The sequence below is a fragment of the Petaurus breviceps genome, unplaced genomic scaffold, assembly GCF_028583685.1.
Source record: "Petaurus breviceps papuanus isolate PSGF00001 unplaced genomic scaffold, PetGlider_PUasm1.0 174, whole genome shotgun sequence".
Classification (NCBI taxonomy): domain Eukaryota; kingdom Metazoa; phylum Chordata; class Mammalia; order Diprotodontia; family Petauridae; genus Petaurus; species Petaurus breviceps.
The window spans coordinates 48,617,162-48,641,817 of record NW_027185761.1 but is presented as its reverse complement, the minus strand read 5'-3'; the positions used below and the strand labels follow the sequence as shown (position 1 = coordinate 48,641,817).

The 24,656-nt window shown below is 39.9% G+C and overlaps 1 protein-coding gene across 6 annotated transcripts in view; it reads right to left on the bottom strand.

The window, feature by feature from the left end:
• MAGI1 (membrane associated guanylate kinase, WW and PDZ domain containing 1) overlaps window positions 1-24,656 on the bottom strand; it is a 740,901-nt gene that overhangs the window by 297,721 nt on the left and 418,524 nt on the right. For all 6 annotated transcript variants that reach the window (XM_069084168.1, XM_069084167.1, XM_069084169.1 and 3 more), the window contains exon 2: window positions 1,691-1,807. In XM_069084168.1, the coding sequence (XP_068940269.1) occupies window positions 1,691-1,807 (117 nt within the window). The remainder of the gene's footprint in view (window positions 1-1,690; window positions 1,808-24,656) is intronic.

Sequence of the window (24,656 nt, the reverse complement as noted above, 5' to 3'; positions counted from 1 at the left end):
ATTAGAGTCTTCTTGCTTTTAGCAGTTGCTAGCTAGTCAGACTCATTTGTGAAAATTTCTTGAAGTTACAAGATGAGTATAATGGACTGGGGCACCTATCCACCTGTAAAATTTGATAATCTGGGGATTCTTGCTATACAGACAAATGGCTCTATTTTCCAATGACTTGCCTAGGAGCCAAGAGGTAAGTTTGATTAACTACCCAAAGACCTAGATGCTTAACTCTCACTTAACCTATTCTACTATATTTGAAAGTTGAAATAAAAGCATGTTACTCACTTGGAGACAATGAAATTTCTGAAGAAGGACCTTTTTCTTAGGGTAATCAAAGGAAAAAGGATTCACTATTTCTTAATAATTTTTAAAAAGTAACTCTTCCTGGGGCGGCCAGGTAGCACAGCGAGTAAGAGCACTGGCCCCAGTGTCGGGATGACCTGGAGATCTAATCCCGGGCTCAGACACTTAGCAGCCACCCAGAAACACCTGCCTGTGTAACCTTGAACAAGTTACTTAACCCCAATTGCTTTTTAAAAAAAAGTAACTCTTCCTAAATAAGATCATCTGGGGTCCATCTATTATTCCCTAGTACCACCTGTGAGTGTCATTTGGTCTTTTTCTTCCTAATAAACAAACTGCAGTCAGCTGACAATTCACCTATTTCCTTTGGCATGTGAATAGCAATGTTTTGAAGACAAAATCTCCCACATCCCAATCAGCAGACTCAGAAAAGGTTGGAGGATTACAAGTAAAATCATAGAACAATAGATTTTGAAATGGAAAGGACCTGAGAAGTCACTGAGCCTAATCCTTTAATGAGGAAGAAAGCAGGATTCAAACTGACTTTTCTGAACTCCAAGTCCAGTATCCTATTCACTATGGAAATCATTCCAACAAAAGCATCTAAATTCTTTCATCTTTGTTGAGAATGAAATTAAGTGAATTCCTTTCTTAGATACATATATAGCTAGCTTTGCAAAGCACTTTATGAAAGTTCTCATTGGATCTTGACAAAAAATTTGTATTATGATCCTCATTTGACAAATGAGGAAATAGAGGCCGAAAGTGGTTAAGTGACTTGCCTGGGGTCATATTGTTAGCATCTGAGACAGGACTCAGACTTGTTGATATCGATTCCAAAGCTTCATCTACATGGTCACTTAGCTGTCATCACTCATAGTAAAAGGATATGAGGTCACATAATGGATAGGACCCATGCTTGGGGTATATTGAATGATAGGATAAAAGAAAGGGTTATAACCTCTACTTTGCTTCTCTTTTATCTAGATAGGTCTTACATACACATGCAGCACTCTTTCTATAACACCACGTTGTCTCTATTTTGACTATACCTTCAGTCTAAATAAGTCATGTCAATTCCACTTTCCAGACTGCCAGCCATCAGCTCTAGCCACACTCTCAAGGATCTGTCCTTCACTTGCAATGTCCTTCATTTTGAAACTTGTTCTAGACCCCTTTACTGTTCACAATAATGCCCCTTCTTCCTCTTGGGGACAACAATGACTTCTCCAAATACCAATTCACAAACCAGAAATCCTGATCCTTCTTTCGGCAGCACCTTTCCTACACAGGCACAACAGTGTAAAGTACCAACGAATGTCTAAAACATTAATTTCACTTCTTATCATTTAATCTTTGCCCAGTAAGGCCAAAGGTATCATTGAGTACTTACAAGGCACAGCATGGCGGTAAAGGTTATCTCTTATGACCTGCTGCAATTCATGATCAGGTGATCCTTTCTGAAAACGTTGATTGAGATAGTGTCTCAGATCCTTGTTTAGTCGACTACCTGTAGGGAAACCACAAACATAAAAAGAGTTAGAAAAATGGGGGTTGCATTTCAGTCCTAGATCACCGAACATGTAGAGTCCAGCCGCCATTCATTGTGATGTTAATCAGACAGAATCTTCTTTAGGAAAGAGGGCAAGAACTGGGTCAGTAGAGCAAAAGGCCAACCAGTTTGAGCTAAGTAACAAGGAAGACTTTGCATAAAATTAAAGGGCTTCAATAAACAAGAATTCAAGTGAGCCTGTGAAACATAAAAGAGTGTCCCAAAGGAAATGTCGCTTAAATTAATAATGGTCACCAAAAAATAGTAATTCATATCTATCCATCACCAACATCTTGCCATTAGCCTTGCCTATGATTTCCCCCCCATCTTGAAGAATACCCTCCGATTCAATTCAATTTCAGTTTAATAAATAATTACTAAGTGCCTACTGTATGAGACAGCTAGGTGGCACAGTGGATAGAATGTCAAGTCTGGAGTCAGGAAGACCTGGATTCAAATCTGTTTGCAGACTAGCTGTGTGAGCCTGGGCAAGTCACTTAACCCTGTTTACCTCCATTTCCCCATTTGTAAAATGAGATAGAGAAGGAAATGGAAAAACACTCAGTATCTTTGCCAAGAAAATCCCAAATGGGGTCACGAAGAATCCAACTTGACTGAAAAACATGATAGGCAACATGCTAAGTGCCAGGGATACAATTAAGAGAAAAGGACAATCCTTTGCCTTCAAGTAGCCTACAATCTAAAGAGGGAGAACAATACACAATAGGAAGCTGGAGTGGGGGGCAGGGTGTGGTGTTTTGTGCAATGAAAGTCAAGCAGAGTTGCTGACAGGAAATGGACTTACCCAGAAAGCTGTGAGCCCTCTGTAAAGGAAGGCTTTGGGGAAAGTTCAATGCTCTTATTCTCCAGGTCCCCTACCAGAAGAGGAAGGCAAGTGAGGGTGAGTTGAGAAGGTTCTGAGTATCACTATCTGAGTAAGTCTGCATGAAGAGAGATTTCAGGTGATCTCGGGAAGAGCGGTGCTAGAGCCTGGTGTTCCCAAGTCAAGTTGCTGGTGGAAAATGGCATTCTATGGGCTAAGCCTTCTCTAAAGGAATAAGCTCCACCCACTAGCTCTCCTTGAGTAAGTTAATCTCTTAGTTTTGGAACTCTACATATGACTGAGCTGTCCTAATGGCAAGAGTAAGAGGGTCAACTCAACTAACCCATAGCTACCCAACCTCAGACGGTGTTTTACATCCATCCATGCCAAACAACCTGGCACTTGCTTTGGCATAGAACACTATTCCAACTTCTGCTCTGTACCTTTTGTCCTATCCACTTCAGATTGGAATCTGTGATTTCACCTGCACGGAGAACTCCAAATAAGGAAACTCTACTTACCACTGCAGACCCATACTCTCTTCAACTTTTTGGTCTTAGTTCACTGCCTAGAGCATGAAAGGTTGATTCTCGCAGCAAATATGTCACAGGTAGGACTCAAACCCTGGCTCTGAGGTCAGTCATGCCATGCTGCCTCTCAATAGTATCCAAAGAATAGGATGATACAGTCTTGTTTCATAAGCAACAGGTCTGTTGTACACCATGCTGTCTCTTCTCAGACCATCACCTCCACAGCTTTTCCCATTAGTAACCAGATTCTTCCCCTTGGCTCAACTTTTAAAAGGTCAGCTTTCTGGGACTCTGAGCCACTTTGTAGATGACTTCATGCCAAACTGCTTCTAACTAGTTCATCACTTCCCCTCATTTTTGCTCTTCTCTATGTACTTGCTTACCTTAGAATATAAGCTTCTTGAGGGCAAGAACTCTCCTACCTGCTTGTATTTGTATTCCTAGCACTTAGCACAGTGTCTGACAGACAGGAAAAATTAAATGTTTTGTCCAAGTGTCTACCTACCTACATATCTCTCCATCCACTATTCCATGGCGCATTAAATTACTGTAAACACTGCTTCTGGAAATGGCCTATTGACCCTCTTCCCAACGGCTCCACATACCATTACTGTGACTGTACATGGGAGAACCTCCTGCCCAAACCATCCCTCCCTTGGCAGATGTTCTCTTTCATTATCAGAATGCAAAATCATTGAAAGTGCAGACTTTCTCACTTGGACTCTACACACAGTAGGACTTTAATTAGTGCTTTCTTTTTCATTCCCTCATTTTTATTTACAGAGCATTTTATAGCTTACAATGCACATTGCATTCAATACTCCATTTATTCCTTAAAACAAACTTCTGAGGTAAGTGGCAAAAATATTGTAATTCTTACTTTACTAAGAGAGGTTAAACTACAACCCAAGTCACAAAGAGATCTAGCAGTAAAGCTAGGACTCGAACCCGAGTCTCCCAGCTCAATTCAGATTTCCTTTCCATTCTACTGGGCTAACAAGCATACTACATTTCCAAAATGAGTCAGTCAATAATCAAGGAAGGGACTTTGGGAGTTCCTTCTCTGGGATTCATTTTACAAATAAGGAAACTGAGGAATAGAGAAATTGACTTGCCCATCATCACATAGTCCATAAATGGAGTGTATGTGTGTATCTATATAGGGCTATATATCTATAAAGATACAAAACAGTGTTTGTAAAAAGCATTTAGCACAGTGGTGGGCCCGTAGCAGGCACCACATGAATGCTTATCTCCCTTCCTTCTCTCCTCCTCTCTTTTTCCAGCATTCAATGTCTGTGGATTCTGACGAAGTTAGGTCCCTATATCTTCTTTAAGGAAAAAAAGATCATGTTAGGAAATGCTAAGAATAAACCCAGGGAAGTTGGGGTGGGAGTGAGGAAGAATATGTAGATTTCCCTCTATTTTTAAATAAATAAGATCATCAAAAGATTGTGGATTTGGAGCTGGAATGCATTTGAGAGACCATTTTAACCTCAATTTCTCATTATAAATTAAGGAAACTGTCAAAGGGACACAGACCAGTTAGTCTGATGCCTTCCTTTCCTTTACAGCTGAAAAATGGGAGATTAGGATTACTCAAGGTCAAATCAGAGGTGGAATTTGAACCCCGGACTCCTGACCTCAAAGTCAGTACTCCTCCTCTGCCCCCACCATCTCTTTGTCCAGGGACATAGAGCTCATGAATGCTAGAGCAGGAGATTTACATCCAAGGTCCCTGACTTCTCAGAGAATCTTAAACCTAACGGCGGTGCTGGGAGGGACAAAGACACTGTTTTTGGAGAAGAAAGGATTCAGGCTTGGGTATTTGTATGCCCTGAAAGAATATCAGAGCATCTGTCGGGGGAATACTTGCTCTGCTGGAAACAGAGACCTACAGAAATTATGGAGAAGGCAGTGGCCAAAGTCCTGAGTCATCCTAAGATGTCTAGTTACTCCAGGAAGGTCTGGTTCCATTGGCTTGTAGATAATCAAAGGGAGGAGGGAAGACATCCTGCAAAGACGGTAAAATACTATTTACTTAGGAGATTGTCAACTCTCTGGGTCTCAGTTTCCTCATCTGTAAAATGAGGAGGTTGGACAAGTTGGCCTCTTAGATTCCTGGGAACTCTAGATTTATGATCCTAGCTATCTACATGAGTTTCTTGAGGATAAGGGCTGTTTTTGCCTTCCTTTGTATCCTCGGTGCTCAGCATAGGACCCAACACACAGTAAACACTCAATAATCACTTGCTGAATTGACTTGATCAAAATGCACTACTGTGGATCTCAGTTTCCTCATATGTAAAATGGGGTGGTTAAACTAGATGGCCTCTGAAGTTGCTTCTCTCTCTGGATTCACGATCCTACAGTATGGTTCTTCTGTATCCTCTCTGAGCCTCAGTTTCCTCACATGTTAAATGGTCATAAGAACAGCCCCTATTCTGTAGAGATGTCCTGAGGCCAGAACGAGATTAATGGATACAAAATACTTTTCAAACCTTGAAATGATACATAATGATGAGCCGCTCATCAAAAGCTGTCCAATCAAATCTGTCTATCTGACGATTAGGACAATAGCACCCATATTTACCAATAGAACACCATGCCTTCTCTGAATCTAGACATTTATACTTTCCCCAGTGCCACACAGAACAGAGAGAGATGTATAGAGGGCACTAAAAAAATATCTGTTAATTGCAATAGTGTCTCTGGAATCAAAGTACATACAATCAGCTGCATGATAGACTTCAGTGTCAGGAAATCAAAGTAATCACTGCTGATTCAGTTCCCCTACACACCTCGAGGGATTCTGGGACCATGTAATATACAGGTTAAGATCCACCAGGTGTACACAGAAAAGGGTATAGAAAGTAACAAAGACCACTGGGCCAACTCTGATAAAACTTTCTAAAAAAAAAAAAACTAATAAAGCATTGAGAAACCTGGGCCAGAGTTGATGATAATAAAACCCCAAACTCCCTCTACACCACAGACATGTAAAAGGCCAGAGTTAACACTGCTGCTGCCTGTTAACATTTACTCTATGCTCTATGACATTTGTGAGAAAAAAAAATCCCAACCTTTGCATTCCAAGGAGTATCATCATTTTGGGCATCTGATCTGAAAATAATTGCCAATTATTCAGGGGACACTTCTATAAATCTGCCCCTAATTGTCAAGAGCGGTGATCCAACAAGATATTAAATTGCAAGAGTGATGACCTGTCACAAAAACACAACTTCTTCTTCATTTTCTTAGAAATCTAAGATTTCTGTGTTAATGGCCAGGGGAACGTGCAGCAGGAAATTAGCAAAGTGGAATGCGATCCAGAAAGGCTCCAGGCTTTCTTTCAAGGCAATTTTGCATTTGGAAATGAAGGAGAGAAGTGAGAAAGCACGGTACATAGGAAGGATTTGGAGCCAAAAGCCCAGAGTGGCTTGCACAGGTCACATAGTAGCAAGAGAGATGGGATTTGACTGAAATGCTCAGCCTCATCCTGGGTATGCTGCTATTAAACATTGAATGCCATCATGGAAAATGTACCATATGTGTCTGTCCATTCATGAAAACTACCGTGTTTCCCCGATAATAAGACACTGTCTTATTATTTTTTTTGGACAGAAAAACACCAGAGGGCTTATTTTCAGGGGAGGGCTTATTTTAATGAACATTGACAGCAATTTTAATAAACAGGTAAATGTGAACAAAAAAATGTACCTTTATTCAATAAGCAAATCACTGGGGAAGAACAGGATGACGCGCTCACTGCTGCAGCTCTGATTGGATGCAGCTCGGAGCGCAGCGTGAGTTTCACGGGGGGGGTGAGGGGACGGTTCATACAGAGGTACCGTAATGTAGCGTGTAGCGCAGGGGATCACCTTCACTACAGTAGCAATCTCAATAGGGCTTATTTTCGGGGGAGGGCTTATTTTAGAGGAATCTTACACAGTAAGGGGAGGGCTTATTTTCGGGATAGGTCTTATTATCGGGGAAACACGGTATCACAGCTCAGAAATACACCTGTGGAGAGAGAACCAAAGCAATGTCAAACAACTGATCATGGATAGACTTGAAACAACCCAACAATGAGTCAATCTCCACCAGTGTTTGCTCACATTTAATTATTGCTAGTCAAAGCACTAGGTTCAAATCCCATCTCTCCTCTTACTATGAGACTCTGGACAAACCACTCTGGGCATTAAATCCCTCATTTGCAAAATGATGGGAATAGGATTAATGATCTTTGAGTGGTCTTCCAAGCCTAAATTTATGATCCACTGGCTTGGGTTCAAATGCCACCTCAAATTCTTAATTGGTGGTGTGATCTTGGCTAAACATCTCTAGACTTCAGTCTCTCCTTCTATAAAATGAGGCAATAAATGTTTAATTACATACCTCCTTCCAACTTTCAATCTATGACTCTAAGAACTCTACTTGGACCTTGCCATGATTTAAAGTGAAAGTACTCCCTGGCTTTCCAAAAAACTAGTTAATTGTTCAGACTGTTTCAACTTTTGCTATCACCTACACAACACAGGTGAGAAACATCACCTCTGAGGTAATGGTGTGTGAAGGGATATGATTTCCTTGTCATAAATCCAGTCATTCCGAAGGGTTTTAAAGTGTGAAGAATGCTTTACCTATATTTATTTCATTTGAATCTAACAACAATCCTATTATTTTTCCCATTTTATGGAAGAGCAAACAAGTTCAGAAGTTAAGTGTGGCCATTTTATGGAAGAATAGACAGGTTCAGAGGTTAAGTGTACCTGTGGTCACACAACAAGGTTCAGGGCCAGTATCTGAATGTTCTGTCAATGCTAACTATACCCACTGGTAGAAACCAATACACTGATTATATCAAAAGCAATTCTGGATTCTCTTTCACTCATTAATGAAGTTTACTCTAGAGAGTAAACTTCTGGTCACTTGACCTAATCTAATTTTGAACCAAAAAACAAACTATAACCAATTCCTTGCAATCTCCAGACCTGGCCACACTTGTGGCTTGTGTGGCCTGCTTCAGTGGCTTGACTGTCACACCTGAAGGACCAGAGAGGGACATCTCATTACCACTAAGGTTGTACATCCTATCCTTTCCAAGTCGTCACCTATGAGCAACCATTTCTCTAATGATCTGTTCAGGTGATTTTTGCTTCAGCAAAAGACTTTCTCCTGAGAACATTTGTAGTTTTAGAAAATGCTAAATTTATTAAGACTAAAGAAATGGGCTTATCCAAAAGTAGCAATATTAAAGCAGGGAGATTTGTGTCATGTCAGCAGCTCAGATTTATAAGGAACGTGAGCTGAATCAAACTTCGGGGTTGATGCTGAGAACAGTAAATCAGTATACAAATTAACTAGTTATATATTCACTCAGAAACTGGTGGGAACTTAATGTATTTAAATCTACCTTGTCTGAAATTTCTTAATAAAAACAACCAGCTTCCACAGCATGATACTCAGCGCTATGGGAGAATTCCAATTCTATTCAGTTCTCAGGAAGCCAAAGGGGAGGCATTTGTATTAGTCTCTTGGAGCTCACACTAATGAGCTTTGGGTAGTGACATTGAATCACTCACAACAACAACAAAAAAAAATAGTTTCTGGTCTGCTTATATATTTGGTTTGTTTATGTATTTGCTTCTTGTCTTGCCATTGATAAGAAGATGATACGTTGGTAGCATGGAGGTTGACCATAATTAAATCCGAACAAACACTGGTGGAAATTGACCCATTACTGAGTTGTTTCAAGCCTATCCATGATTACTTGCTTGACATTGCTTTGGTTCACTCTCTGCTGGCGTACTTTTGAGCTATATCAATTATCACATATGGGCAGATGATGTGGCACACTTTCCATTTTGGTGTTCAATATTTAGTAGCAGGATACTCAAGATGGCACTGGGCACTTAGGTCAAATCAATATGTCGCCCCATCCTCCACCCCTTATGATGAAAGACTTCCCAGCATGGAAGTCTGGGATAGAGTTGCTTGGTATAGCATGCATTCCAGAAGGCTAATAAGTTAACAAAGTAGAAATTTTGGCACTTCCTATACCATGCTTATGAGTGCAAATGTGGCAACTATCTGTGTGCCTGCTATTTGAGAACTTTCATTTTCCATTTTGATTTAGTAGCCTATGAATTGAGAAGACCTGTTTTCAAGTTCCGTCTCTGGACATACCACCTTTTGTGACTAGGAGTGAGGCATTAAACTCCTCAGTGCTCCCTAGAAGAAGAGCCACCTCTGATTTGAACTCCTTATACCCTCCCCCCAACTCCAATAACCTCCTTTTGAAATTAATGTATGTTGTTCCTCTATGAACTTTGTATTTATAAAGAATGTGTGTGTGTATCTCATTTCCCATGAAAGCATGCAGTCTCCTAGAGAGCAAGTAATGTTTCACTGTGGTCTTTGGGACCCCAGCACCTAACGCAATAGCTGAAATGAAGTCTAGGCGCTTAAAAAAAGCTTGTCTTTATTTTTGTGTCCACAAGGGCAGCTCATCCTGCCTTTGTTTTGTGAGCCTCAGTTTCCTCATCAATAAAATGAGGATAATAATAGCAGTACTACCTACCTTAAAAAATTGTGAGAGAGAAAAAAAAGCTTTGTAAGGTATAAAGCACTTTAGAAATGTATTTTTTTTAATACCAATCTGTAGCAAATTCTCAACTTAAATCCCAGACTTTCTACTCATGGCATTATGGTTAAAGCCATACTCAGGTTTTTAAGATGTCAAAACTGAGGGGTGAGGTAAGGAAGGCAGCTTTACTCTATATTTAGATCAAAATAGTATGTAGAAATTACACTAGATTCCTAGAAAGTAGTTACTAAGCTATGATCTCCAATGTACCTTTCTTGTAGACACAAGCCCCAGGATTTAAGCATTTTACTCTCGAGCTCTATGACATTTACTCTGTTTTAGTAATAATCCATTTTTATGCAAGTGCAATCTGCAACCCAACTGGCATTCAACAACTCTGGACATTCAGAGTAATTAGTGTGACAATTTGTCACCCTTCTCCCCAATTTACTCTCTCAGGCTGGCATTGATCATCTAGGTAATAAACTTAATTTTAATAAACATCCATGCAGCAGGAGGATGGAGACAAAATTTTAAAGAATCAAAATAACAATGGGAAAAATCTCATAAAACAGCCTTATAATAGAGCACCCTGGAGTCAGGAGGACTCAAATTCGGCCTCAGACACTTAACACAAAACTAGCCATGTGACCTTGGTCAAGTCCCTTAATCCTAATTGCCCTACCTTCCCCCCCTCCATAAAGCAAAAAAATATATTTTTTAAATAAAATAAAATAGCCTTATAGTCTAACATCAACCAGATTCTGCATAAGCAAAAGACTACAGACCAGCAGCCATGCTCATTAAAAGAGTTTGAAATGAGAGAGTCCATTTCTCATCAATATAAATAAGGAGCCAGAAATATAGTCAGCAAGTCAACAAGCACTTCAGGGTGCCAGAATAAGGAATTATAACAAATGGACAAGCTGAACCCTCAATTGGTGCCTATGAAATGTTAAAAGATCGAGAAAAATACCTCTAGTATAATGGGCATTATCCTTTGTGGAAGGATGTAATCAAGAATCATATAAGACAAGAAAGTAAAGAAGGATTTATACAGGTTCATGTACATCAATGTGACAAAAGTGTTTATTTAACTGTTACTTCATTAATAAGGGTACTTCTAATGGAGATTATACTCAGTGAACCCCCATCCTGGGTGACCTTCCTTTATTTTCTCCTATAAGCAAATGTTCCATGAAAGGTACCGCCAACATCCAGGGTTGCCTCCTCCAAGTTATCTTGACCTTGTATGGATACCAGGAGAGCATACAGTCAATTCGTCAACTTGCTTTCCTTCTTACTCTGTGACCAGTCCATTTCTAGTTACCTTCATTCATTTCTCGGACAACCTCTATGCTATTTCTTTGAACCATTCATCATTAGTGGTCATTGCTCTTCATGTCCTTTGGGAGCCTACTGGTTATCCTTTGGGTGACCGTCAGTTCTTCTACTCTGGATACACTGATCTATTGCATGAATCAAAGCCTTTGCTAGGACACTATTGCTATGAACTACCTAACACCTCCAATGTAGGTGCCCTGAAATGTTACTGAATTAAATTAAAAATGTTACATTAAAAATGTTAAATGTTTACTGAATTAAATTGGATCAAATAGGAAAAGACCAGTCTTTGTATCAAGGAGAAACTCTGCCAAACAAATCAACATTTACCAAGAGCCTCCTTTGTGCCAGGCATTGGGTTAGGCAAGAGAGAGACAAAGACAATCCTGAACAATAGTCCTTGCCCACAAGGAGCTCACATGGGGGAAGATATCCACACCTAAGTAAGTCTGAGAGCAGGAAGGGCAGTGAGGAGTCAAAGAAAGAAAGAAATAGCACCATCAAGGGCCTTGGTGAATGCAAGCAGCTGCTTAGGCTTCAGTGAAACACAAGGGCTCCCTTTGCCTCACAGAGCTTTGCCACCTCTTCTGAAAGTGGGCGATGGGTAAACCCCACACTTAGAAAATGACTGGAAGATTATTAAATATAGGCCAACTAAAAGTACAGTATCTTCAAATGTGAGTTGAGACATGAAGTAATTATTGGAGAGGCAAATTTTTAGGGAAGACAGTACAACTTTCCACCTTTGAAGACTTGGATATTTGTGAAGGAAATTCTCAAATATTCATCTGGTACTCAGAGTCAGCAAATACTACAAGACTTCCAAATACAGCTCCAGAAAGAGAATTCATTTAGCAAACACAAAACTGAGCCAGAGAATAAAGCAAGAAACTAGGAAGGGGGTACCAATTTGGGGTTATACATACCCCAGTGGAGGTAAAACTCATGTCATGAGTACATGGAATATTTGGTAAATAACAGTATTATCCTACTGAAATTGATCTCTATTTCTTATGTGCACATGAGTGATCAACTGTAGAAGTTATGTTTTATTATATTGAATATTGCTGTTGTTCAGTTATTTTCAGTTGTGTCTGACTCTGTGACCCCATTTGGGGTTTTCTCAGCAAAGAAATGGAAGTGGTTTGCCATTTCCTTCTCCAGCTCATTTTATAGGTGAGGAAACAGAGGCAAACAGGGTTAAGTGACTTGCTCAGCATCACACAGCTAATAAGTACCTGAGGTCTGACTTGAACTCAGGTCTTCCTGACTCCAGGCTAGGCAATCTATACACTGCACCACCTACTCCCCTCATACTGTATAGGGGATACTAGAAATTTTATTAAAGGGGCACTGAAAATAGCTTGGCAACCTCTGCTATGGCAGGGGGAGACTTGGTATCAAGGAGAATGGATTGGAATATCCCTTCTGCTACTTAATAGCTGTGTGTCTCTGGGCAAGTCACATAACTTCTCTAAACCTCAATTTCCTATGATAGCTACCTCACTGAGATACTGTGAGGCTCAAATGAAATCAACATCAACATCATCATCATCATTTCTATTATCATCATTTTTACTATGTCATGCTTTTAATTAAAATAAATTTTCCTATCATAGCCTCATAAAAATTGCATCTTAGATGTTCATTGTTGGACTATGGTTATTGAAAGTGGCAAGGTTGTCCTATCAGATAACTCATTATGAATGCATTTAGTTAAAAATACTTGTCAAGGTTCATACTCTCACAAAAATGATCAATTGATTCTAATCTAATCCAAGAGGCATTTTAAAGGTTCCTACTATGTGCAAAGTATTGTGCCAGGCATTGAGGATGTAAAGACAAAAATGAAGACTCCCTACATTACATTCTAGGGAAGGGAAACAGCTTATACATGGATAAGCAAATATGATACCCAGAGACACAATGCAAATGACATAATTACTTCTGAAGTAATAATTAGTAAGATTAAGAAAAGTCTTGTAAAGGAAAGTACATTTAAACCTTGCCTTGAAGGGAATTATGGGTTCCATGAGGTCCTTATCAGAATAGGAAAATTATTTGTGCCAGAATCAAGAATTTAAATGGTAGAAGGGTTCTCATTTTGGAAGCTTTGTACTCAAATGGCATCATTATGAAATATTCCTAATCCCAATAGTTCCACAAACGATAATATTTTTTACGCTCTGTCATTTTGTTCCATCCCATCCCAGTCTTCCAGCTGCTATCTCAAAGTGATTATAAATAATGGAGCTATAAAAGCCACCCAATAATTAGGACACTCACTGTCCATATGCCAACCATGACAAAGGAAAGTGATTTATGGAAGTCAAGCATGTCACATCTGCCAAGCTGGTTTCATAACTGGTGAGGTTTGCAGGTCTTAGCTTAGCATTTTTCTTAAGGGTCACTTTTCTGGAGTATAAAGCAGACTGGCAAGCAGACATATGACATCTTTTGCTTCCACACCAGAAACACCAAACAAACATAATGGCTTGTCACTCCTGACATATTACGTGCCCACAGTGTGAAGGGTAAGCATGAAATCTGACTCACTTAGACCAAGTGAATGCACCAGCCTTCTTAGAAAGGAGAATGCAAACAGACGTAAGAACAAAAGAAGTTTGTCCTAAAACACATCATCTCATCCTTCACATAGAGGCTTTTCAATGTCACTTTAAGTCATTTTAATTTAAAAATTATTTCATTTGATGTTTTCAGTTTGTTTTTGGTTGTTGATTTTTTACCAGATACTTATTTCCTCATATCCCTTTTTCACCTCCCCACTATGAACCTTCTCAGGGAGGGAAAGAAGAAAGGGAACAGAGAAGGAAGAGGAAAAGGAGACAGAGGCAGAGAGAAGTGGACAAAGCAAATGAGTCTGAAGGCGTATTTAATAGGACATCTTTTAAACAAAAATATCGATTTAAAAAAAAGTCATTTTTCCTTACTCCTCCCTCTAATCTTCCCTTATACGAAAAAAAATGCGAAACTGAGTGTATAGTGTGTATATCTTATATGCACAATGTATATTATTTATACACACATGTATAATGTGTGTATGTCTGTACATGTGCATATACATACATATACATATATATACACATAGACACACACATATACATGCCTTGCCCCACTCCCTCCTAAAGAGAGAAGGGGAGCACATGTCATCTTTTGTTCTCTGGTCATTACAAATGATCAGAGCTCAGCTGTCACTAGAATTCTTATTTTAAAAAGTGTCGGCATTGTGCATATAAGAGTTCCTGGTTATGGTAACTTCAAATTAGATCAGCTAGCTAACTTAAGTCTTCCCATGTTTATTGGAATTTCTCATATCTGTTGTTTCTTATAGCATAATAGTAATCCTTTAGATTCACATACCACAATTGTTCCATCATTTCCCATTCAATGAATTGTCAATTTGTTCCCTTGTCTCCCTCTCCAAAAGACTGCTTTTGGCACACATATTTTGGGATTCATGAGACTTTTTCCTCCTGTTTTTGGCCTCCCCAGGACAGATGTCCACTAGTGATATGACTAGGTCAAAGGGTGTTTAGTAATTTTTAATATTAGTGTTTAGTAATTTAATAAAATTATTTAGCAATTTAATTTAATAAAAAAAAAATTAGTAATTTTTAATTTTAAATAATTCCAAAGGGTTTGCAAAAATATTGGACCAATTGTCATGACTATATCCAACCATGTCACAGTACTTGTTTTACTATATAGTATTGTGCAGCTATATTTTGACGTGCAAATGGTATTTTTCTTGTGATAAAATGAAGTCAATATTTTTTAGGTTACTATAAAAGGGCACATGCTGAGAACTAGTCTATGATTGCTAAATAAATATTTCACACACAGCCTTCCATCACATACATCAATACTTTAAGAGGTCAGTGATTTTATCTATTTGAGTCCTCAACACCATTGCAGATGGAAACCCCTTGAGGCCTTTAGTTTCACGAGTAAACTTAGATCCCAAGTTCATTACCTGATGGTCGACCCCCCAGAGGCCAATTGTTTCTGAATCAGCTAGACTGATTCTTGGGCTTCAGAAGGGTAATCCATTAATGAGTTCATATTCAAAGCCTTTTCAGCTTTATAAGGCAGCTACTGAGAGCCCAGGGTCACCTTGACATCATACTAAGGCAATTGGATGATGTCAGCAGAGGACTTATGCACACAAACACTTGAGACAGTCCTGTACAAGACAGTTATCAGACTAATTTTCATTGAAGGATGTGGCATTTCAGCTAGAGATCTCTGACCTCAAGGACTTCCCCCCAAAGTCTTTTTCTTCCTTTATTCCCCGAAGATATTTTTCCCTTCCCCAAAACCTACAAATAAACTGTCAACTTATAAAATAAAGAGCTAAATAAGGCATTTGTCCCTCCCCCACCCCCCCATCCTCCACCCCAGAAGGCCTGAGACCTCAAGTCAATCAAAGTGTATGTTATTGCCAAAATGCCTTCATTTCTTCATTCCTGTTTGTAACACATAGTATATGGAAAGGCATTCCTCTAGCCAAGGAGGTCTTAACCTGGGGGCCAAATCAAACATGTCAGGGGTCTGGGAACCCCTGAACTACTTGATATCCAAGGTCTCTTTCCCATCTAAAAACAACAACAAATGCTTTCTTGGCCAAATGTTCCCATACCAGCCCAAGGGAAAGCCAGAATATCAGCCTGGGCTGTTGCCCAGGATGACCACACAAAACTGACTCAGCTGGGGAAGGACTTCTAAGTCAGTCTCTTGGCAAAGTAATAGCAAAGGGCTGCTGTTATTATTAGCAGTATCCTACCTAACAGGTCCCTGCAACAAATAACCCCCCTCTCACTATTTTGTCCCTCTCAACACCCTCAAAAAGTTCAAACAATTCAAAACATTTTGATTGTTTGTTCAAAGTGGGGGTGGGGGAGACGACTACTGAAGGCTTTTTAAGGTCTCTTTCATTTAATTACCACCCAGTACATTTCCACTGATAAATACTCCTGAAATAACAACCTGGAGGGTTTGGAAGCAAGGCACCAAAGGAGGCCAAATTCCATTCCAAAGCCAGAATGAGCACACCAAACCTCTCACACTGAAGAGTTTCCCAAACAAAGGCCTCGCTAACATTTGTCCAAGGGACATGATAACAAGCTACTTCTCCAGGGAGGCCAGGCCTGGTTGGGAAAGTGTGACATCCTTTGTCAATTTGCTTTATTCTTTGCCATCTAATCCTTCCTTCAAAAAGGGTTTATTTTCTTAGAAACTGAAATTAATCATGCCTAGAAAATTCTATAACATCCCTTAAGATGAGAGACTCCCTGGGGAGTGGCCAAAAGCTAAATAAAAAACCAATGAGAGCAGGAATCAAAGTTCTGTAGTGAATACACCTTCAAAAGTTATATGGTACAGGTCCAAGTTAAGGGTAGAATCATGGAGGAAATTCAGAGACCTCACAGCTTTCTGACATTATTCAAATAAAGAAGGAAAAGCAGATAAAAGAGAACTTTAGATGCCCAAGTTTTTGAACAGCTTTTAACTTGCTGGGTGCAGGTAAGTTATTCTGAATTTAGAATTTCTGGCAAGTCACGAGCATCAGATAGGTGAAGTGGACAGAGGGCTAGCCTTGGAGTCAGGAAGACCCTTCCATGACATATATTGGCTGCATGACCCAAAGGAAATCACTCACTCTCTCAGTTCAATTCAACAAATATTTTCAAAATGTTGACCATTGTTTCAGGCATTTTCTGTGTCCGTAAGCAAGTAAGACTCTTAAGTTCTACACCAGTTGATCTGCATTGGAGGAAGGAGTTTCCACACAAAGAATTCCCTGCATTGATAAACACAAAGCCAGATCCATCCAAAAAATAATGATTTCTGAGATGTGGACTTCATAGATCATGGATTCAAATGACAATCAGTCACTGAGGGTATAACAACTCTGATTTCATAGTCTTCCATAGGATTTTTTCCTCTTCCATAGATGAAGTGGTTTTTTATAGTTTAGGGGAGTGGGGTTAAAAATAATAATTTCTGAAAATTTACATTTGAGAGCATTTTAAAGAGAGTTGTTTTCAAGAAGGAAAATGGGGGGGGGGTGAAGGAGAGGAAGGAGCTACTGTTAGAGGTTGAATTCATCCCTCTGGCTTACTTCAATGAGGGAGGCAAACTCCAGACTCTGGTAGGTAAGAATGCTTCCAGGGATTGCAGGACTGTGAATGACCCATAACTTAATATCCCTCAACAGAACCTCACTCCTCTACTTGATCTCCCAATTCCCTGGAAAAATTGGCCATTGCTTACATTTAATTCAGGTATTTCTGCTTTGAAGGACACATATCAAATTCTTGTAATTGATGTGAAAGAAAAAGGAAAGAAAGGTTACCTGCAGAGAACACAGACTCAGGACTCTTGAGGGAGAAGAAAGAAAGAAGAAGGAAAAAGAAGAGACAAAGGAAGAAGAGGAGGAGAAGGAAGAAGAAAGAAGGGGAGGGAGGGAGGATGAGGAGGAGAAGAAGAAAAAGAAGGAAGGAAGAAGGAGGAGGAGGAGGGAAGAAGAAGATGACCTATAGACAAGAACCTGGCTAAGCTCAATGAAGTATAAGCATATTAGCAAGTCCACAGAAAGCTAGCCAAGATGAAAGAGGAAAGTGATCCAAGTCTCCCGTGAAGACTCCCAACTGCCATGAGCCTTTGGTGAGCTTGGGTAATCATGTTGATGACAGATTCCATACACAACCCTGAATGGATTCTGAATCCACTATCCAAAACACACCAATCAGGTACCATTAGCAGCAGCAGTGAGAAGCTGTCATTCTGCTCCTGAAATTTCCTGTACAAGAGTACAACTGGTCTGACCAATTCTTTTTTAACAACACAGTCACCAGCTAAACAAAGTACCTGAGTTACACAACTCAGGTGGAACCTCTTCGAAGGATGAAAAACACCTTGAGAAGACAGACATTACAGAAGTAAAGGTTACAGAATATGCCTAAAAACGTCTCCAGTTTTTAAAATCCCTTTGTGTCACCCTGACATCAAACTGGAGTATGGAGGTTCGTGTTTCACCAATTACAATACTGACCTTTCACAAAATCTACATGGTCTGTGAGAACAAAGAAAAGACACACTTAATAAATACCTATGCTATGGGCCAAGCACTGTGCTAAGTCCTTTTCAAATATGATCTTGACAAAAATCCTAGGAGGGAGGGGCTATTATTCTCCCCATTTGACAGATGAGGAAAGTGAGGAAGACAGAGGTTAAGAAACTTTCCCAGGGTCACATAGCTAGTAAGTGTCTGAGGCTGGATTTGAACTTAGGGCTTCCTGACTGCAGGCCCAGAGCCCTATCCATTCTGCCACCTGGCTGAATATAAATTAGATAACCTCCCTATCCACAGTACAATATATTTCAAATGAAATACTTCATGTAAAACACTTTGGAAATCTTGGAGTCCAATATAAAGACCAGTTGTTATTACAATTGTAATCTCTGTATCAATATATTATTGATATATTGATAATACTATCAACTTGATACCAAATTGCTATACTGATATTAGTAGTGAATAGTAATAATAACATATTAACATACAATATTAACATAACAATATATCGCTATCAATATTATTGATATTGACCATCTATATAATATGTCACATTATGTCATATCACACGTAGCACATCACATACAAGATATTGACTGACAGAAAACAGATAGCTGAGTTCAAGTCTCAATTTCACAAACACTGGCTACGTGACCCTGGCCAAGTCACTTTTAACCTCTCACTGCCCTAAGCAAATCTCAGAGACTATAAATCTTAGAGAAGGTACAAATTTGCATAGATAAAAGGGCTTTCCTCACCTGGGATACCCCATACCACTGAACTTTTAGATTCAGTTCATCTCATTGGATCCCTAGTGCTTAGCAAAGGGCCTGGGTCACAGTAGTAGCTAAAAATGCTGGTTGAGTAACTCTCTCTATAACTATTATATTATACGCATTCAGATTATATTTATTAATGCAGCAGCAGCGTTGCCATCACCAAAGGCATTCCCCACTCAGCTCTCATTTATTTCCCAATTCTTCTCCAGCATCACCGTCTACTCAAGGCCTTTCCTGATGCCCAAAGTACAAGTGGGTACATTGCCTTGCAACACTTGACCTGGTATTCAGATTTCATGTTTTATATATGCATTTCAATTACACAATTGCCTCTCCACAGCAGAAGATAATGACATCAGGAACTTTCATTTTTCCTTTTTTATCCCGGACTCTAGCTCTATTTCCGGCATATAGTATACATTTAATAAACACTTACCAAATACCTCACTCTAAGTGGGCACCTAAAAAGGCCTTAACCTAAAAGGGCCAGGGTCTCCCAATGCATCCTGGGCCATCTCCTGTCATCCTGATGAAAATCTGGCCCCTGGACCCAGATGGCTCTGGAGGAAAAAGTGAGGCTGGTGACCTTGCACAGCCCTGCCTCACTTAAATCCAAGTCAACTGCCAGTCATGTCATCATTTCCCTGATGCCGTGGGCCTCTTCAAGAATGAAGGACAAACACAATCACCAGCAATTTACCACCTGATTCGGCAGCCAGGTGGTGTACTAGTCTTAGGATCAGGAAATCCTGAGTTTGAATCCTACCTCAGATACTTAGTAACTGGGTGACCCTGAATCACAAAAACCCTATCTCATTTTCCTCATCTGTAAAATGGGTGTAATAATAGTGCTTACCTCAAAGTGGTAATAAAGATAGAATACTGGTATAGTAGATAGAAAGCTGGAGCTGGAGTAAGAAGACCTGAATTCAAATCCTGTTTCAGATACCTATTACTGGGCAAGTCCATTAACTTCTACCTGCCTCAGTTTCCTCATCTGTTATATGGGGGATAATAAGAACATCTACCTCCCAGAGACAGCTAGGTGGCACAGAAGATAGCTTGTTGGGCCTGTAGTCAAGAATACTCACCTTTCTGAGTTCAAATCCAGCCTTAGACACTTACTAGCTGTGTGACCCTAGACAAGTCACTTCACCCTGTTTGCCTCAGTTTCCCCATCTGTAAAATGAGCTGGAGAAGGAAATGGCAAACCTCTACAGTATCTTTGCCAAGAAAATCCCAAATGGGGCCATGAAGAGTCAGACAGGACTCAGCAACAACAGCCCCACACCCCCATAGCAGGGTTGTCCTCAACATCAAATGAGATATCTGTGAAGCTCTTGGCAAACCTCAAAGTGCCCTATAAATGTATGCTTTTCTATAAAGTACTCTGCCAACATTAAATCAATGTTAGCTGTTTGTAGGTTGAAAGATTTAATAATAGCCACACCAGTCTTCAAATACTTTATTTAGGCAACAGGATGAAAACCAATTGACCACAATGGGCTTCTTCCCCCTTCTTTGTTCTTGCTTAAAATGGGCAGGCTCAACATTTGCTTTCCTTTTGCTTGAAGGGAAACATTCTAGAAGGGAAAAAATTAAGCTTTTGCTCACATAGGATTGGGAAGAAAACATCTAAGGAGAAGGCTTGTCCAGAAGAAAAATTGGGGGGAAAAAAAGCAAAAGCTCCCATCTTTGGTCTGCTCAATAATACCTGCTTGGAGATTGAGTCCACACTTGAGCATATCCCCAGAGACGGCTTCTCTTCCAAAGCGCAGGGCTAGTGTTTGAGTTGTGGAAGCCAAATCCGCTTGAACAAACAGACGGCGCTGCTAAGCTTTAGAGGAACCAACCCCAGCATAATGTGCCAACGAAACACATTTGACAAAACAGAAATGGAAAAATATTTTCAAAATCTGTTCTTGGCTTAAATGTAGTGTTCGGTTCTGCAAGTAAACAGAGAGAAGAACTGACTTACCAGGATCTCTAACTTTCTACACTTGTAGCTTTCGCTCTCATCATATTCACTGGTGTCCCCATAGCTCCTCCTCTTTCTACCCATGTCAGTTGGCTCAGGCTTTGGCCAGCCCAGGAATGGTCGCCATACATGGTACAAATGTATACAACCATTTGCTGACCTTTGAATAAAAATGACAAGGCCTTTTATGATCAGTTTCTCTCAACAGATAAAGCGCTAAGCTACCCTGATCTTTCTATTGGTTAAGACCTTCTAAACAGCCAAGTTGTACAAGCAGCTGACTCTAGTTACTCCAAATGGCCATTTATGACATCATACCATGGCAATGCTTGGTTGAGTTTTTTTCTTTTATTTTTCTTTCTTTGCTCCCCCCAACATGATTTTATTTAGCAAGCCAGATTGACAATTTTTTGGTATCTTAGCTTTTTACAGTTGACTGGGGAAGTGAGAAGTTTAGGATCTTTCCCAGGGCAGGACTTCAACCAGGACATTCTGACTCCTAGGCTGTCTTTCTATACACTATGTCACGCTGCTTATTAATTTAATGATTACCATAAATACTCCTGCTATTCGCCTAGATTCAGGAAGCTTAGATTGCCTTGCAGTGTAAAAGGACTGACTGTCTTCCTCAAGAGGCAAAGAAAAAGGAGTATTGGTTGCCCCATCAGTTTTGTCAAGGGATTTAGAGGATATTAACAACCTATGTACACAGAAAAGGCTTGAAGCAAGAGGCGGCCTTGAAGGAAGGAGTTGGTGAGTTGGGGGCGGGGGGGGGGGAGTGGCATCTTTCAGGACAGCCTGGGGACAATCATAGAATACATGAAGACAGAATAATGTGAAATCATTTGAGAACAGGTCTCCTTAACCTTGCTGTTCAATCATTTTTAGTCATGTCTGGCTCTCCGTGATCACTTTTGGAGTTTTCTCAGCAGAGATACTGGAACGGTTTGCCATTTCCTTCTCCAACTCATTTTACAGAAGAGGAAACGGAGGCAAAGAGGGTGAAGTGCCTTGCCCAGGGTCATACAGCTAGTATGTGTATGAGGCTAGATTTGAACTCATTAAGATGAGTCTTTCTGACTCTGGGGCCTACACCATATCCACTCTGCCACCTAGCTGCTGGTTCTTAACAGAGGATCCATGAATTAAAAAACAAAAAAACAAATTGTTTACTTGTACTTACTTGAAATGAAATGGTTTCCTTTGTAACACAATATATTTTATTTTAAACATTTAAGAACATTCTTCTGAAAAATGGCTTCCCCAGATGGCTAAAAAGGCGCCATGATGCACAGAGGGTTAAGAAGCCTTGGTCTAGAATAAAAGCTTGGAGCTTGACTATGAGGAGCTTTTTGCATGTTCAACAGAAGAATTCTGTTTTGTTTTGTTTTATTTTTTAATTTTATTTTACCCTGGAAGGAACAGGGGGCCACTGGTATTTTTTGAATAGGGCAATCACGTGGCTTTAAGAATATCATGTTGACAGTTCTCTAGAAGATGGATTGGGCATGGAACAGCATGGAAGGAGGTTTAAAAGCACAGCATTATACAACAAAGGATCATGAGAAGTACCAGCTTTAGCCTGGGAGAAAGAGAAGGCAAAAACTGGTCCTAAAATATGGTTCTCCTGGTCACTTTTGAAGCCTTTGAAACATCCCTGATGCTAAAGAGTTCAAGTCATCAGTTACATAGCATTATATTCTTTCTGTCAGACATATGAGAACATCTTATTTAGAGAGAGATGAAGGTTCCTGTGAGTCCTCAGAGTTCAGGATCTTCCTTATACCGCAGACAAGCTCCCCTAAGAAATAAGGAAACAGTCCACCCCTAAGGCTCTTGAAAGTAAACACAGAAAAAGGAGTACTTCTCAGAAAACCCAATTAAACAGACGAAGCCAGGAAGTTAGAGAGCGGAAGAGACACCCAGACTTCAGAATCTGCAAAGTGGAAAGGACTTGGAAGCCTGTACATCCAACCTGTACCTGTCATTCTTTCTATAACACTGAGGAAAAGTGATAATCCTGCCTCTGAAAACTTAGAATGAATGGGGAAAGACCTCCCCTCCTGACACAGAACATTCCACTTGGGGACAGAGCTAACTGCTAAGTGAGAACTTTCACCTTACACCTCTTTGCCATTTCCAGTCTTTGTTCCCAGTTCTGCCCTTTGGGACAATCCCCTCTCTCATGTAATCTGGCTCTTCTATTGTCTAGGCCAAATATCTATAGGGCCTTTGATTCATCATCTTCATCAAATATCACAAAATCATTGTGTATAAATAAGACCACAATGTCTGTGGACTGTAAGAGATACAACACTGGCCCCAAGATGTTGGAAGCCAGACTGGACCATGCAGCAAGGCCAACAGTGCTGTTCAGACAAGCTTCTCTGTCAATACCCCATAAGTAGGTCTAGTGCCTCAGTGGTGAGGGTTTAGAGGTTTAGAACTGGAATGAAACCAGAACTCACAGTCCATCAAAGAGTAAACATAAGGCGGTTTAGTTAACCATAATCAGAGAAAGACATTCAGATCAATGAAGGGATGCTCACTCCAGATACACCAGATTCAGTTGAGAGATGCTTTCCTGTTCCCTTGATGGTCATGCTGCTGGTGGGCAGCCTGAAGTCTGAAGGAAGAGCTCATGCCCATCATATCCTGGTTATTTGGGTAGTTAACTATCTAGAAAGAGATACGATAAACCCAAGACTTGGGCCAACTGAAGCTCAAAAAAGGTTTCAATAGCATGTCAAGGAAAAACTAGCCTGTTCTGTCACAAGATGTCTTCAGATACTGCTCCCATCACAAGTATCATCAGCTCCAAGTACATCCTGGACTATCAAGTTGTTATTGTTCAAGCCAAAGTTCTCTTAAGGTGCCAGGACCCCCTGAGTCCCTGGCCATGAGGCTATCCACATATTTACATGCTGGCTCTAGTAGGCATAGTCGTAAGAAATGACATGGCCAAAATGTTACAATGCTGCCCCAGCTGCATCGAATAGTGTGCATAAGGAAGACAGAATGCCGCTGAGCATGGTTCCACTATATTCCACCAGCCCCCCTTTGCAATTTTGAAAAATCGGTCAAGAACATAATGAAATTGATGGAAAGCACCAACAGCAGACATTTAATTTTCTACTTCTTCCTTAATTTCCCTACCACTCTATCCTCAGAATGCTATCCTGGAAAAATAAAAACAGAAAGTGAGATAAGAAGGGCCATGGAATCATTCTTTTCATGTAGTGGAAATAAACAACGGACTTTATTTGAAACCATAGCAAAATATTATAATCATTCAAAATGGAGCTAAGTTTTCTCAGTCATCAAGAGAAACTTCATTTGAAATTTACTTTCAGTAAATTTATCTCTTAAAAGAGAAAAAGAGAAAGTTCCAGTCCATACATGTCCTGTGAAAATTTATTTATGAATGAACATTAAACTACTTTCACAGGTATTGAATTGAAGAAAAATATTTAATTAAAGGGATTTAAAAGTAGAAATGCCCCAAACATCAATTTTCATTCTCATATGTGAGAAGCATCAGTACAACCTAGGTTGAAACAGCATTTATTAAACACCAACTATATTCTAGGGACAGTGTCAGGTATTAGCAATATAAGAGAAGGAAGGAAGGAAGGAAGGAAGGAAGGAAGGAAGGAAGGAAGGAA